This window comes from Rhamphochromis longiceps, linkage group LG15 (genome assembly GCF_057381845.1).
Source record: "Rhamphochromis longiceps isolate RC_006_pf linkage group LG15, R_longiceps_female_GT1.1, whole genome shotgun sequence".
Taxonomy (NCBI): Eukaryota; Metazoa; Chordata; class Actinopteri; order Cichliformes; family Cichlidae; genus Rhamphochromis; species Rhamphochromis longiceps.
This window is the reverse complement of record NC_140571.1, coordinates 13,430,217-13,443,231: the sequence shown is the minus strand read 5'-3', so window position 1 is coordinate 13,443,231 and position 13,015 is coordinate 13,430,217. Positions and strand designations below refer to the sequence as shown.

Here is a 13,015-nt window from a genome sequence, read left to right as displayed (position 1 = left end):
TGTAGTTACCAGGATTACACGGGATAAAATAACTCCCCTTTCCTTCCCCATCCCCCACTGATCAATTAAAGGTGCTTCTCAAAAACTTAAAAAAAAAACAATGAGTCTGTTTATAAATAAATGGCATGGAGGAAACCAAACACGTGTGCACATAATAAGGTTGATTACCTTTCTACGTTTATAAATCTATGCATTGATTGGCATCCACAAGTGGTCTCTACCGCCCCCTACTGATTCTGCTCTCGTTTCGTTAAAGCAAAGAAATCATAGCCCTAAAAGAGAGCCATAAATGTCAGACACCTTGCTATTTATAACTGAGAGTGTCCAAAAGTTGCACTTTGCATGCTCTGGACCATTTTGGGAAACTGGCTGCTAAAGTGGTCTGTAATAGCTATCTTAGGCTATAAACTAAATTGATCGTTTTAATTGAAAATAACGTGACTTTCGTATGTTCGTAACTTCCCTCCCTTGCTTCCACTGCTTGTTTCTCTGATGCTCCTGATTGTATCACAGCATCTGCATCAGTTGTAATAAAAATGTTCACTGCTGCAGAACAGGGAGTTGGTGGACACGTTTCCAGGGTTCTTGACAGGTAGGACATTTTGTTCTGAGCAGCTGAGCAAACTTAATAAGGTGATAAGATCAAAAGCTCTATAAACAGGTATGTGTACAGACAAAAAACAAATGTTATGTGAGGCCAGATGGAATAAAGCGAAGCATTAAAAGCAGATTGCAATCACTACAGATCAAAACCACCACATTGTCAGGGAGGTATATATTTGGTGGCAGGAAGTATAACTCATAAATTTCAACCTTGTTTGAAATACACCATTTTTTTTGTTTCTTATGAAAGTATGCACACAGTATAGTAGTGAGCCTCATCTATACTATCATTTGTTCTGCTACTTTTAGCATTTGCATAGATATATACTAATGTGATCAATGTATAGAAAGTTGACAACTGGCAGACAGTATGCTTTAGGAGTGGAGCTGATCAAGACAGCTGTCAAAGAGACTTTTCATTGGCCCAGTAGGAAGCTGGACAGCAGCGTCCCTGATGGGGGCTCTTCAGCCTGGCAGACATACAGGCGGGCAGAGCCGGGTGAACGACTTGGCATTGGAAGTGGAGCTGGCATTCTGGTGAAGAAGTGGCTGGCACCAAGACCAAGCTGGCCTCTCCAGTGGCAAAAAGGGAGATCTCACACATATACACACACTCTGCCACACTCCTGCTGAGGAGCAAACGGAGGCTGGCAGGGAGGGCTGCTCTTCAAAAGCTGCTGTTGTCTGGAGATGGCTTTCATGTGAATGGAGGCCTTAATAGGCGTTGTGCGACGGCTCTCGTTGCCCGCTGAGCACCGAGTGATCCTCTTCTGTTGGGTTTTAATTAATAAACAATGTTTGAAGGCCACAATGCACTTGGAGGGACAACACAGTGACTTCTTGGTGGCCTTGATGCTGTTTGTTTTTGAGTTGTACTCAGACTCCCACTGAGGTGACCACATAAACGGGAGGGTGCTGACATTTTTCATCAACTTTTTTTTCCCCACTCCAAAAAAAACAAAACACTTGCATGGCTACAAGTGCTGCAAAGTGCTTTCAGTTATGAAGATGATTAGCAATACCTCTTCTAAGACTGATTAAAGAAATTATAACCTCATATTAGTCACTTATATGAGTTGGCAGAATGAATCATACTGGTATAATACCAACAGGATAACATGTTCTAATGGAGTCTACTTGCAAAATTGCAGTTGTGTATCTGACCTTGCTTTTAAATACATAATTTTAAATACATCTTTAACAATTTGTCCCCAGTGTGGTATATCAAGCACCCATGTTCCACCCATTACCGTCTCAACAAAGAAGTTAAAAAATGCCACATGTAATACACAGTATTTTAAAAACAACAGCAAGGTATTAATACTTTCTCTGTGGAGGAGTTAATGACTGATTTCTGTAAGGACTGCAAAGCACAGTTGAAATAACCCACAATTCACATAGTTGATTCTCTCATGGACCAAGGATGCCATCTGGTGGATTATTAGGAAATCAGCAACCAAGTACACCCCCAAAAAACTTGGGATACCTTGTCTGCTAGTTGGAACATAATGGTAATACTTTAGTCCCAGGAATTACAGATCTTTCTTCAGTTTGACCTTCTAGCTTGTGGAACCATTGTGAACCAAAAAGAACTGTCTGCGCTACAGAAACAGGGGCACCCATCTTCTAGCAAGGAGCCAAAAACTGTAATATATAGTAAAGTAGATGCAGCCAGGAACACTTGATTACTAGAACAAAGGGTAGTAGGACATCTTACAGCAAAGATCATTTTAATGGTCCCAAATTTTCTGAACAACTAGTGTACACTCATGTAAAAGAAAGGAAAAACAAAAGATATGACAAAATTCATCACATCTAGAATTCCACTCAATCTTTAATCAAGACGGGATTACAAATTCTCCAAAAAATCTGCAGTTTCAAAGGGCAAAAAGGGTAAAACTAGCTCACCTACTGAGGTCTTTAAAAACCTGTTCAAGTGTGACTGAAAACGTCCTGAACATTTAAAGGCAGGTCTTTTTTTTGTAGTCATTTACAAAAAAAAAAGAAAAAAGAAAAAGACTGTGACAAATACAGAACATAAAAGAAAATAATGAAGAAACTGCTGGCTTTTTTTCCTCTTCGGAGAAACAACGTCCGCTGAGGAACGGCGACACTGATGACATCATCAAATGACAACAAGGACAGCGCTTTGCCACATGCTGCCTCCCATCTGGTCCTATATGCTAACTTAAAAAGGGAGAAAAAGCAACAGACAAAGAGAAGGGAGAGAGCAGGGGAGAAAAGAAGGAGAAAGGAACAGGAAGGAAGTGGATTCTGAGGAGGGGACGGGGGTGCGAGTGGTGGCTCTAGGTCTGAATTGGCCGACCCGTTTGGGCCACTGTGATGTCCTTCCCTGAGTGGGGGGCAGGTGGGGGTCAGTGGGTTATGGTCCAAGCCCGCGAGCTCTCTGGGATTTCTGTCTGTGTTGTATGTGGTCTTTTCCTCCAGTTGCTAAATTACCAAACTCATGGCTCATACTGTTTGAGTCCGTTGAAGATTTATTGAGTGAAATTTTTTTCCCCTCTCCAAACTTTCAATCGTCTCTTCCCATTTTCAGACGGTTTTTCCACTCCTGGTCTCCTGATTGGCACTTGTATGAATTGGACTAGTGTGAGGAGCCTTCAGATCCATTCACAGTCTGCTCCTCATGTGGCCACCCGTTGACACTGAGCGGTGGTTTTCATTCATTCAATTTGTTTACAAGTTTGATCGTTCCTGTGTAAAGTCTATGCGCTGAGACTGCCTGAGCGGTGCACAAGCTGAGACAGTGACGCTTCTTTAGGAGCTCAGCTTGGACTTCTTTGAGGGTGGCAGAGGGTCTTCTTTACTCTCTCCATCCTCCTCCTCTTCCTCCTCCTCGTCATCATCATCATCAGGATAGTCCACAAGTCCCACCAAACCTCCCTGAAGCAGAAACGAGACACCCAGTTTGCAGAAACTGCAATTATTATTTGCAGACATGTTTCAACACTGCTTTCTTTATAACTAGCAATCATATGCCCATTACACATACATGTCAATATTGCATGCAATTCTTCACAACTACTAAACTCACTGCATTTTTTCCCCCCATTTTTGTATATAATTTGGTGTTAATTGTCCTGATTTTGTGCAGCGAGTCTTCCATTTTTAGAAATCTATTAAATCCATAAATAACACACTTTCTGATAATCTCCATCCCCCCTCTATTTTTCCACCATGTAAATAAAGTCAGCTAGAAAAAAATATCCTAGTCCAGTGGCACAATGGTTATCATGTCCAGTTTTTGTATTATATAACAAGAATAGAGGGGGAGTTGTGAGAAATTTAACAGTATAAGTGTGAAGATTCATAGCTAAATCTCATTTCTTACTAAATCCTTCACTTAAGTGTTTAAAGCATTGCCAACACTGTGCAAATCTTTTTTTTTTTTTTTTAACTTTGCTCATTAAGAAAAAAAAAATGTTGACAGGTACCTTTGTGGTTACAGTTGTGGTGGAGGGTGAGCTCCGTGCGCCTGAGCCTGGAGAGCCTGGAGACCCTGGCGATCCTGGAGAACCTGGGTTTAGTGAGGCAGATGAAGGAGGGCTGGAGAGGCTGGTTTTAGTGGAGCCCGAGAAGGAAAGCTTGAAACTGGGATTCTGTCTGCCCGACAAGCTCGACTTTCCCAATACTTCTTTCTCCTCTGAGTCTTTCACTGTGGGTCAACATGATGAGGTGATAAAGAAAAGGTCATTCTCTCATTAAAATTCTTTAAAATTTTGGAGGGGTGAATATAATTGTCTCCTCAGAAATCAGGACAGGCTTTTGCAAGACATATTTTCCTTCTTAGGCGTCTCTCACTACTTATAAATATACCTAGCCAGCATGTAAAAACTGGTTCTGAGTGGCACCGCTATGCTGAACCAAATGAAAACAGTTTTCTTTGAGTGAATCCTTACAAAATGCCATACAAGACAATAACAGAACGCATTATGTGCAAAGCCCAATGCACCATTTTAAAAAAAATCAAAATTAACTTATCTTGGCTCTGCAACACCTTACAAGCAAATTTCAGGAAATTCAGTTTGGTAGTTTTTGCTTCTTGCTGACAAACAACAAACAACTTTCATCTGGGGAGGAATAATGTAAGAACCATATACACTGGTGATTTCCCCATGACTACACCTAAAGCTATCAATGTAACCGAGACAACCCAATTACAATGTATTTTTCACCTAAAATTTGCCATTACATCTATAACCCTGAAATACCCTTTATAAAATCTATTCTTGTATCAAATTTACAGGGGCTTCGTTTTCAGAAATAATCAGCTAGTAACATTAATTTATATAATTAACAAAAGGAATGGATTCTTTCCAACCCCAATTTCCCACCAAACATCACAAGTTTCCTTGCACGTACATTTCTTTCTTTCCATGAACTTGCTAATTGGTTCCATGAGGTCTTCCTCACTCTTCATTTTATCAGAGGGAGGAACAACTGCCTCGCCATCCTCAAGGTCATCTTCATCTGCATTGAACCACATCTCCTCCTCATCCTCCAGCGTCCGTGCATCACGTCGGAAGCGGTGGTTCCTCAAGATGGAGCGCATGCTGTCAAAGAAAATGCACAGTTCAGCAATCAGGAAAAAAAAAAAGATTTTCTATTCTTTGAAAGCTCTTAGTTAGTCAAATTTCCTCTTACAGAACTAATGTAATCCACAAACATGTGGTTTGCATTAGTATACACATACACATGAAGTATACACATAGCCCAAGAAGCTGTTATAAAACATACACCACATTCGTTTAAAAATTAAGTCGATATTTTATAACATGAAATTTAACAGAAGTATTACAGATTAACAAAACAAACCCATCCAGTTTCGCTTTAAGAGTCATAGATGATCAACTGGTCTATTGCTTAACTATAAACGGTTAGACTGCGTTAAGTTGCAAAACCTTCTCTATAAGTGGAAACTTGCTTTTGTACAGTTGGTGAAATACAAGTGTAAGGATGCGTTTCAAAAGAATATAAACTGGGCACGATTTACAACACAGCAGCTCAAAATAGCACTATGACTCAACAAAGCTGCCTTCAGAAAAAAACAATTCATGAAAAAAAAAAATTCATCAAAATTAGTCATTCAAGATGTCACACGCACTTTTTCCATTTAGTGTCAGATAAACATTGTCTGTCAATACATAATTAGATAAAGGCAGCAGTCAAGACAAAATCTTCTTACCTATCAAGTTTGGGGTTGTCCTGCCTTTCTCGTTGTTGTTCATACCGCAGTTTTAGGCCTTTAAATGTCTGGACGTAGTCCACATCCTCAAGAGCCTTCCAGTAGTTTTCTATTATATGAGCCGTTAGAGACTTCACATCCTCCTGGGAGCAATGGCAATCGGGAGCGGAGAACACAGAAATGGTAGCAGAGGGGGAAAGTATGGAAAGAGAAAAAGATGGGCAGTTTACAGTTTTCGATAAAGCAGAGTGGGAAAAAAAAAGTTGGAAAGAAGCCAATGAGGGAAATACAAAAGGCAGATTAGAACTAATTCTAATGAAAGCACACATAACAACTGGACTGAGCATTTTCAGACCTATAGTTCCTTTACTCTGGTCTAAATCAGGTGATGAGTTTGTAAACCTGTAGCTTTTTCTTCTGTTGTTTGCTTTGTTTTTGCATTGACAAAACCCCAAGCTAACTTCACCACCATCTCCTCAAAAGTCTTGGGCATGGTTGTTTTGGTCAGAACCAAACAACCTTAAAACACGTCACAGTTTGGTTTGAATGGACTCAATACTTGTAAACTTTTAGGGATTTAGTTTGACATCGTACACATATCAGTTTCTCTGATTAAATATAAAATCACTTAAGATAGAGAGAATACGTTTTTAATGCCTAACAAATAATTACAGCTATGTTTGCACATCAGTTAGCCATACATTGGTTTTTTAAACCTGTAAGACATGACCAGTTTTTTCAGTACAGGTTTTTCAGGCTCTTCAAATGTGAGAAGCAGAAGCAATAAAAAACAGGAACAAAAATCAGTAACACAAGTGAAACCAAACATATTTTTCCTTCCAGCTTCCCAAACCAAGTTAACCATGAGATGTACAGACCGCTATTATGGCGCTCTGACATCATTTATATGCTGATCATGTCGCTCAAGGTTCTTTTGTGTTAAATATATACTGTTGTTTACCTATTAAATTTTGGTATGAAAAATACTCACCACACGAACATACTCAAACATCTCAATAATAGCAGAGTTCATGAGATTGTAGCGTGAGCCGTTATTGAGGAAGGCCTTGATGACAGGTTCAAAGAGAAAATTTCTCATGATGTAGCGATTGTAGAATTCATCCTTTAGACCAATAATTCTTCGCATGAAACGCAGGGCGCCTGTGCAGGGAGAAACACAATGTTCAATATTAAGCAATAGATGTCCTTATTTGTCAAACAGACTTTAATTGTATCGTTCTCTACTTTGACAGATATAGTTGGAAGAACTGTGACTTACATAGAGCCAGGAAAGCATGCCGGGAGGCTGTGAGCACCAATACCCTCCTGAGAATATCCTTGTTGATGATGTAGTTCTTGATGTGATAGGTGTGATGCTCAACACAAAATGTTAGCAGCTCCAAAATCAAGGCCAGCAACTGGGATGTTTGAAAGTCATCTAAAGGAGGAAAGAAAGAACGTGAGAAAGCTAGCAACATAAAAACTTGTAGATTAAAAAAAAGAAATCTAACAAAAACTCGGTACCTTTGCTAGGTTTTTCTTCCGTGGTGTTGGCCAGTAGTGGAGCTGATAAAACATGCATACAGTGCTTGTAGAAGAAGCTCAGAAACTCAGTTTTTTCTGTTTTCTGTAAAAAATAAAATAAAAATAAGGAAACAGATACTTTGCTGAATTGCTAAATTTTTAAAATGTACTTGAGCTTTTCACTCCAGTTCAAAAGAATTACAAGCAAGAAAGTGAAGCTGCAGATATCCTGGCCAACCTGTTGAATTGGTGGCAGTGATGTTTTCAGTTACTAGACAGTAACTTGATTAACAAGGAAATCTGCCTTCTTTTTTTCTTTTTTTTTACTGATAGGACTATTGTCTTTGTCCAAAGCGCAAGAACCCACAGACATAACATTTGTTCTCTTTTGTATTTAAGCACTTACACATTTTGAAAGCCAACTCTTATCTGCGCAATGGACTTATTTTGTTTTGTTTTGATTTTTGTTTGTTTTACAGTCAGTGTAAATAGTACATACATACATAGTGGAAACTATGTAAAAGCAGCATTCACACTCACATTTGCAGTAGCAAGCATATTCTCTGGATCCACCAGAGTTCGCAGCAGACCCATTAACTGCACTGCACCACCAAGCTCTGGGTCTGTGTCACAGATCATGTGCTCTATGATCAGGTTGATCAAGAGGATGTCCTGAAAGGCAAATAAGTTTTAGTTTATGTGCATCATTGTGATAAATGGACATCATTCCTATTTATCATGTTGCCTTTGTGTATATACTCACATCATCATTCTGCTGTGATTCCTGCATGACGAACTCTCGTACCATGGAGGGGTTGTATTCCACCAGATAAGAGAAGATATCTGTGGCTGCCCCACGCACCTGAACATCGTCCATTCCCTTTTCAAAATAAATCTATTTATTATATTTATCAGCAGATTTTTGATTTGCACGCCAGGAAATTTTGAAATGTACTTTAAAATTGTTCAAAAGTAATAACTTTTAAAAAAGGAACAACCTTTGTTGTTTCTCTCTCTGATAAAATCAAGAGTGATATAATGAAAACAAAAGTCATGATCAGCTTCAAAATCAGCTTGTGTGCACAGGTTTAAGAAGTACATGTAATTGTATCGATATAGTGAGAGCAAACAATTCAAAACCCAACTCAAGATTTCAAGAACAAAAACTATCGATTTAAACATAACAAAAATAAAAAGGTCAGTGGCAAATTATAGAGAAAAGACCCATACAGTGAAAGGACACCTCAATTGCACGTTTACGCATTATTGTTGCCATTTTGTGAGGTGCTAAACTGGTTTCCCCATGTAAAGTTAATCAAGTTGCCCACCCCCCTTTTTTTCCCCCATTCCCCAAGAAAACACTTTAAAAATCTGTAAATCTCTCTGCTTTAGTGCCTGACCTTGCTTTAACTCACAATAGTAATCATTAAGCTCGAGTTTGACTCATGGTTGCACTTTAGTAGTTCTTGTAATGTCTAACAAATTCTTTGGACAGTGAATCCCCATTAACCCAATGGCTATATGAGCAGAAGGTCTTTCCTGACCTTCCTCACATACACTTTACAAGCAGATAATATGAATTGTACCACCACCAAAAAAAAAAAAAATCTTATTAGCTTACTAGCCAAAAAGCCCATCATGCCCTGAAACCACAACTTTGATGACTAACTGCATGCATGTTCAATGTATGTTAAGCCTCAGTGTTTATCACATAGCACTTCTTTTAAGCCCATTTAAACTCAAATTCCATGTGAGAAGTTAAACACACGAGTTAACTAAAAGAAAAAATAAAACTTAATTGAAATTTATTTTTGACAAGGGATGCATACAAAAGAAATGTGCTATCTTCTCAGTCACAACACATTTAATGCTACAGATATCACATGCTGGAGTCTGATTCTGCTTTCTCAACTAGGTGTTCCTGTGGTATGCCCTGGCAACCTTCAAGTACTGTTCAGCAAAAAATAAATGTAATGAGCAAACTAGCATGTTCCAGTTATTTTTTAATAGAATAATTATAGATCATTATAACAAAAAAAGAAGATTTTGTTGTTATAGAATTAAGGGACATACTACTAGTATGTCCCTTAATTCAATTTTATTGCATCAGAAAGTTGAAGGCATCACCCATGATCAAAATGCAAAAGGCTGCAACATCACCAAAGCTACTGACGTCAACAGACAAATTATTTTAGTGCGAGAAAACCACAAAACTATTCATCTGAGATTAATGCCACTGGACTTACCAGAATAACCTCTAGTGCAGGTAGAATGCCCATGTTTGATAATGTCTTGAAGAAAGCATCCCTGTTTTGAGGTTGTAATGTTTGAGAGAATGCACAGAACTCCTTTAGGAAGTTTACCTAAAAGGAATAAACAAAGAGAGGTCAACAAAACAAAGATCTTAAGAGTTTGTGACTGCAACAACTTTAAATAAATAAATTATTAAATTCTGGTATACCAGTTCGTGTCTTTTGTCATCATCTGTGGCCTCATCTGTTAGCTGTGCAAAGAGGTCTGTCAGGAACTTCTCATCGTCCTGACATCAAAAAAGGGAGATGAGATTTTAGAAGTCAGTATTAAGAGTATGATTAATATGTCAATGTATGACAGACACCCAATTTTCACAAGTTACAAAGCTGTTATTGGTTTACAATAGTACAAGTCCAACATAATTACACAGAAAACAAAAGTGAATTGCATCATGTTTGTCAATGAGAAATTTGGAGCATAAACAATGTGATCTATCTGGTCATAAAAATACTTTTGATATGTTTATGCTGAAAACACCATCTCATTCAATGACATCTACTACCACTTTAAATATTTTTTAAAACCTTGGTTAGTGAACGGTTTGATTTAAGCTTGCCTGCCTTATGCTAATTAAGGAAGCAAAGACTCATATCTGTAGTGTTTGACTTCAGAGCGTGATATAGCAAAGAACACCAGAGTCAACAATGTGCCCGTTTCAGTTTTCCTCTAGCGCAGCATAACAGATTTACACAACACTACTGTGCCTCCATGGAGACAGCCATACATAAACAATGCTGAGTTGACACAGGATAAAAACACAAAGGTCACATGATCATAAAAGGGTGCCAGACAATCTCAGACAGGGTAAAAGTACAATCAGTCAAAAATAAAACCAATGTACAATCCTATAATTACTGTAATTTGAGGCTCACTAACATTTCATAAAAGAAATTCTCCTTTGTGAGGATTACAGTATATTCACAAGTTTACCTATTTATAACACTTGCTTCAATTAAACCATTTGTTTAAAATGTAGTGTTTATACAAAGTAAAAACAACAACCCCATACTGTTAGATCATACTACTACATGTCTGCTTATCTCACCTGTAGCATGCCCACAATCTCCACCTTGTTGAAAAAGATGAAGGAGTGCAAGGTGGACAGCATGTTTTCCTCAAAAACAGAGGGCGTGGGCAGCACCATATCCTGAATATACTGCACCCGATATGTCTGGTGAATTTTCTGACGCAGTTCAGGATCAGAGATGGGGATCACCTCCTTAAACCGGGCTGTTTTAGTGAGAAACTCACGATGCCGCCTTGGCTGCGGGAGTGCTGGGTCAAACTCCAGGCAACCAATGACGTCCATTATGCACTCATCAGAAAACATCACCTCAAAGAGTGCAGTACGATTCAGCAGGAAGATGCCTTTCATTATTTCATACAGGTGGTGCAGTCCCTCTCTGTTCTCCAAATCCTCACAAACACGGAACAATTCCAGGAGCTTGCGAATATAGCCTTCATTCTCCACAGCCAGTGCTAGTTTTTCACGCCGCAGTGGTGATGGGAGAGAAGAGGCCACCAACTCGGCCAGGTCCTCCAAACGGTTCAGTTCGCATGGTGGTAATTCCAAACCTGGGGATGACATGTCATCAAAACGCTCCTCCTCCGATTCGTCCACCACATCCTGTGTGATGTCAACTGAAGGGTCCTTTCCCTGCACCTTAATAAAACACAAGTGCGGACAAACATATTAGCACCTCAGGATGTAACTACATAAGGGATCACCAGGAACACAAATAGCATCAAACCCACAAACTAATGGAGATGAAAAACTCAAACCCACACAAATTAAGTACACTAACCTGGCATATTTTCTCCCAGATTTCATCACAGCCAGCCTTCTCCTGGAAACTGAGTGCTAGATCATAATTTTCAGCCTCTGACCACACTATCAATGTGTCCTTTTCAAAAGAAAAACAAAGCCAATTTACAATAAACAGAGCAGAATGGGGGGGGGGGGGGGGGGGGGGAATCAGTTTTGGATGTTCATCATGTTATGTACTGACCTGTTGTTTCTGGTAGGCTGTGTTTGGGTTAATTTTGGACTCCAGCAGAAGGGAACCTGTCAGGTTTAAAACAAAGGTAGCCCAAAATTGTAGGTTACTGCATTTGCTTCAAATAAGTAATACGTGTACAAATTTCAGGTGATACAGGTGGTTAAAATGAGTGCGGAACGTCTTGTTTTTGTAGTAATAACTGAGCTACTACAATCTTCGTGTGGTATTCCTGCGTTCGCTTACCATCGCTCTCTGCTCGCACCAGGAGAGACGTGCCTTTCAAGCGCTCCACATAGCCCGACGAGACGTGCCCGGTCCCACGGTCATCCCACTGTCTGTCCTCATTGAGGGTATAGACTTTGACTCGCCGACGAGTGTCCGTCATCCTGGCAGTTTCTTGTAACCCGTTCTCCCCTTCCGGGCCTTTTACGGGGTGCTTTCTTCACCTAGTAACGCCACAACTTCAATTCACTTTTTACAGCTGCTCACTTCTACAAGAGTATTAACTAAATATGAATCGGCGGGGGGTCACTTAGGATAAGTTCTAAAAGCAACTTAAAAGTGGATCGCCTCAACAAGTTTCCAGCAGGATTCCGCAATAATTGTTAAAATTACTACTGCAATATCTCGCATTTCTTGACGAGCTGCCTCAAAACTTACACTGCCAGCGCTATAGGCAAGGCGCCACGCAGACTCCGCGTACAAACCATTGTAGGAAGCTAACGACAAAATTAAAGAGCGGAGGACGTCGTTATCTTACGCGTTAAACGACAAAACAACGAATGTCACTGCAATATACAGCTGAGAACAGAGTACTGAAAAAGAAGCAGATATTACGATGACTGGCTCACGAAACACTCCTGCTTATATGTACAGCTTGTACGCTTACAGGTAACGTTAGCTATCAACCCTTACGAGTTAACTCGCTAGCTAGTACGCTAAGTACCTATGCTCCACATATCCAATGTTAAACTACCATTTGAAGCAGATTAACTATAGAGTTAGCTGTCGATAACATTACTTTATACTTGCGGACAACAGACACCCGTTTTAAGCCTGGAACAATGTTTCTATTCTTCTTTAAATAATACGCCAGCTAGCTAACGTTAGCTGCTATTTCTTTCCCAAGTGTTCCGCCATGTTCTGGCTCGGGGCCGCGGAGAGACCACTCTCTCCTTACTCTTACTCATGCATCCCCAAAACTGTGCAAACCAACAAACTGGAGTCGTATAATTACTTGAAGGTTACGCTTTACATTATACTGCTATTTGCCATTCATTGCCGATGTCTTGCTCAGATAATTGCTAAGTGCCCCCCGTGAGTATTCAGCCATCTTGGGTCCCTTCACAGTCAGTACGGGGTTTCCAGC

The 13,015-nt window shown here is 39.7% G+C and overlaps 1 protein-coding gene across 2 annotated transcripts; it reads right to left on the bottom strand.

Moving 5' to 3' along the window:
- Positions 1 to 2,522: 2,522 nt before the first annotated feature.
- On the bottom strand, positions 2,523 to 13,014 carry ppp4r3a (protein phosphatase 4 regulatory subunit 3A). Of its 2 annotated transcripts, none has more exons than XM_085383346.1 (15): positions 11,890 to 13,014; positions 11,656 to 11,711; positions 11,452 to 11,550; positions 10,692 to 11,309; positions 9,795 to 9,872; positions 9,580 to 9,696; positions 8,097 to 8,213; positions 7,874 to 8,005; positions 7,334 to 7,436; positions 7,089 to 7,247; positions 6,801 to 6,970; positions 5,810 to 5,949; positions 4,987 to 5,177; positions 4,059 to 4,279; positions 2,523 to 3,507 (listed from the first exon to the last, which is right to left on the bottom strand). In XM_085383346.1, exons 1-15 carry the CDS (start codon positions 12,029 to 12,031, stop codon positions 3,382 to 3,384), a joined length of 2,469 nt encoding a protein of 822 aa, XP_085239472.1. In that variant the 5' UTR covers positions 12,032 to 13,014; the 3' UTR covers positions 2,523 to 3,381. The 2 variants fall into 2 exon arrangements, with proteins under 2 accessions (XP_085239472.1, XP_085239471.1); XM_085383345.1 differs by having other exon boundaries at positions 5,810 to 5,952; positions 11,890 to 13,013.
- Between the last annotated feature and the right edge of the window lies 1 nt (position 13,015).